Genomic DNA, 4119 nt, shown 5'->3' on the forward strand with positions numbered 1-4119 from the left:
AACTCATGCGGAAGTGGCTTTAGCTTCTCAGTGCTGTGCTTTAACCCGCTACACCACCAGGGAGGGCCTCTTGGCAGTTTTCTAAATGACAATAGCTAATCTATCCAAAAAAGCACTTGAAATGAATTTCACTTCTTTTTTAAAAAAGATTTATGTGTTTATGCATATAAGAGCTGGGTTGTAGGCCTGAGGAGCAGAATGGGGAGGGAATGTGAGAGGATTCACCAGAGACAGAGTCGGGAGCAGAACTGGCAGATGTACTGAAATAACACTGCTGAGGGGAGCAGCAGGGGGATTCAGGAGAGTCTGCCACTCCATGTGGGTCACCTCCCTGGCCAGGAAACAAACTCGTGCTACAGTGGCAGCAGAGAGCTTCATAGTGCTGCATCTTAACCCCTTGAGCCACCATGGAGGCCCCTGAATTTTATTTCTTTACTTCATTTTTCAAAAACAAGGGATTAATTTAGGATTTATCTCAACTTTTCTGTGTTTGTTTTTTGTTTTGCTTTTTCTATAATTTTATATGTTTATTAATATTAAATTTTTAGGAAATAACAAGTCTGAATGACAGTTACAGTTTATCATTCTCTATTTCAGATGATCACAGTCGTGTTAAACTGCAAAACGCTGAAAATGATTATATAAATGCCAGTTTAGTTGACATAGAAGAGGCGCGAAGGAGTTACATCTTAACACAGGCAAGTAGTATGATGTCAGTGCCTGACAGTGCAGCTTATGTGGTTGGTTTGCTTTATTTGTTTGTTCAAATACAGTGGAATTTTTATTCAGCCATATTACAATATGGATACAACTTGAAAAATTAAGCTAAGTAAAAGAGGCTAGATTCAAAAGACTACACATTGTATTGTTCTATTTACATAAATGTCCAAAATAGGGGAATCCATAGAGACAGAAAGTAGATCTGTGGTTGCCATGGGCTAGAAGGGTAAATGGAGAATGACTGCTAATGAGTATAGGGTTTCTTTTGGGAGTGATTAAAATGTTCTGCAGTTAAATTTTGGTGATGATTCCTCATCTTTATAAATATATTAAAAAGTTTAAAGTATACATCTCAAAAATTTTAATTTTATGGTGTGAATTATATCTCAAAAAAGGAATTCTAGAAACATAATATATACTATCAATATAAGACAATAAATGTTTTGGTGACGCCTTTTAGTACAGTACTAAGTCTAGATTTGGGGGATGTAAAGAACAGGGAAAACTCTTAGGGCATTACTGCTAAGTTGACTCTCTAAGCATAAATAGAATTTAAGTATGCAATAGGGAGTGTTAAAATAGACATATATGCATTACTTTAACTTACGATAGAAACTACCTTTCTCCACAAATCATTTTCTTTTTCTTTATGTATACCAGTTCTCTGCTAAGGTCCATTTCCCTCCCCAAACTCGCCTGGCTACAAGCTAATCCTATTGACATTTACTAGGATGGTGGTGTTAGGTGGGTTCTGCATTCTTCTCATCCCTCAACATTTGTTACAAAACCACCTTTGCTTCACTGTCATATAAATATAATCTCTCATCTCTCCACTGATTCACACCATGGAATTAAATATCAGTGATAATTCCTAACTTTGTTATTAAAAAACATTACAGTATATACCTGTGAATTATATCTCAAAAAAAGGAATTCTAACAAAATAATGTATATTATTAGTATAAGACAATAAAGTGGCCGTAAGGCAGGTGTGTGGAGGAGAAAAATAATGTGTGTAATTTAGCTGATGGACCTTTGTTAAGGCTTTTGTTAAGATAGGAAGTTTTTTCCCTTGGCTTGGCCATGGTGTTTACTAACATAGCTCTCAGAATAAACTGCAGAATTTCCTTTTGTACTGGGAAGTTCATTTGATTTCAACAGGTGACAGGGAGATGGACCATGAACATTTGTGACATAGTTTAAATATTAGATTTTTGGACCTAGTTAGTAGTTATAACTGAATTGTCCCACTGCTAAACATTTTCCTGGATGAACAGAGATCAGTCTCTTTACTTTGGCTCAGCTTATCGTTTTAGAAAATGAATTAGCCCCCTTAAACCTGGTTCTGGAATAATGACCTTATTATTTTACTGAATGATCTGCTTAAAACATAGATAAAAGTATGTCTTGACCTGTTTTGGAAATGAAATGCTATTTCAGTTTATTCTGATTCTAAAATGAGTAATAGATACCTTACTATTTTGAACAGCTATATGTATAGTAGACAAAATTTAAAGTTATTTTTAATGTTATATATATTTACTGAAGGAAAAATTTATAAATGTAATGGTTTTAGGCAGTTAGACAAATTCTTTTATTATACTTGATGCAAACTTTATTCTTTATTTCTCCCACTCTTTATGTAACCTGTATCATAGTTAGAGGACCCTCCCCTTTCCATGTAATATTTATTTCTAGGTTTACCTAACTTTATGGTGAACCATAGGAACTATACTGATATGTTACATTCACACCTAGTACCATATAATTCATTCTAGCTTTTGCCCTTCCACATTTATAAGTGTTACTATCCTCAAAATTCCAATTTTATTATTTATTTTTTAAACTATCATTCTCCTTTGTCCCCGCCCCCCAACAACATTCCTTGTATCTCCTTGTCCCTTTTCCAACTCTCCTTCTTAGCCTTCAGTATACTTACTGATGTCCATTAGGTTTTGACAGTTTTTTTACCTTATCAATTTTTTGCTATAGAAATGTTCAGTATTTTTTTTTTATCATTCAGACTTACTTTGCAGTACATAATTCTTTCAAATTCCCTCCATTTTGTTGAAAACAGCTTCTTTCATCCTTACTTGTAGCTATGTAATACTCCATGGTGTGTATGTACCACATCTTCTTGGTCCAGTTGTCTGTCAGTGGACATCTGGGCTGCTTACATGTGCTAACTGTTGTAAATAGTGCTTCTGTTGATAGTTTTATATCAGTGCTATATATACCCAACTGGTAATCCACTTTGTTCTCTTATGCATAACTTTACAATTTTCCCAGCACCCTTTATTGAAGAGACCATCTGTCCCCCATTTTATGGTCATAGCTGTTTTATCATATACTAGGTACTGATATGTATGTAAATTTATTTCTGAACTTCCAGTTCTATTTCATTGATCCATGTATCTGTTGTGCCAATGCCATATTGTTTTTAATACTGTTGATTTATAATAAAGTTTGAAGTGAGGTAACTTGAAACCTTCATTTCTCTTGTAATTTCAGGTCTTTAGTAGTTACATAAAATTTCAGTGGTTTTTTTCATTGTTGTTTTTGAAAAATATAGCTGGAATTTTAAAGGGGACTGTGTTAAATTTACTTTTATGTCATTTTATCAGGATAGTCATTTTAATCATATTGAGTCTCTGCATTGATGAACATTGCTATCCTTCCATCTCCTTGTGCTGTTATCAAAATCCTTAAGTAACATCTTCTTGTTCTCATTGTATAGGTCTTGTTAGTTCCTTTTTAGGTTGATTTGGAGGTATTTCATTCTGTTTGAAGCAATTATAAATAGTTTTCTTTTTTGTTTGTATATTAAAAAGTTGTGGGTTTTTGCATGTTGGTTTTGTAACTTGCCGCCGCTCAGTGCATTTATTATTTCAAATAATAATAACTTTTGGTGTCTTTTGGATTTTTTAGCTATAATATTATCTACTGTATATAGTGATAATTTCACTTATTTTCCAACTTGGATTCCCTTTATTTCCTTATTTGTCTGATAGCTCTGGCCAAAGCCTCTAGTACTAAGTGAAACAGAAGTAATGACAGTGGGCATCCTTGTCTTGATTCTGATCTTAAAAGGCTAGCTTTTACTTTTTCACTATTGAGTATTATACTGACTGTAGACTTGTGATTTGTCAACTTTATTATATTGAGGTAGTTTCTTTTTATTTTTTAAGTCCCATCTTGTTTTGTGTTTTTATCATAAGTGATACTAAATCTTATCACATGCTTTCTCTGCATCTATTTATGTTATCATTTGATTTTTATTTTGCAGATATGATATATTTTATTGATTTTATATATTTAAAATCACCCTTGTGATGTATAATTCTTGTGGTATACTGTAGAATTTGATATGCTAGTATTTTGTTGAAAAGTTTTGCATTG

At 33.2% G+C, this 4119-nt stretch overlaps 1 protein-coding gene across 1 annotated transcript in view; it reads left to right on the plus strand.

Moving 5' to 3' along the window:
* Positions 1–4119, plus strand: part of PTPN2 (protein tyrosine phosphatase, non-receptor type 2) — an 87573-nt gene that overhangs the window by 43056 nt on the left and 40398 nt on the right. Inside the window, exon 3 of the mRNA XM_004683719.1 lies at positions 598–698. Coding sequence (XP_004683776.1) covers positions 598–698 — 101 coding nt within the window. The remainder of the gene's footprint in view (positions 1–597; positions 699–4119) is intronic.

Source organism: Condylura cristata, unplaced genomic scaffold (assembly GCF_000260355.1).
Source record: "Condylura cristata isolate star-nosed mole 26May11 unplaced genomic scaffold, ConCri1.0 scaffold00016, whole genome shotgun sequence".
In the NCBI taxonomy this organism is placed as follows: Eukaryota; Metazoa; Chordata; class Mammalia; order Eulipotyphla; family Talpidae; genus Condylura; species Condylura cristata.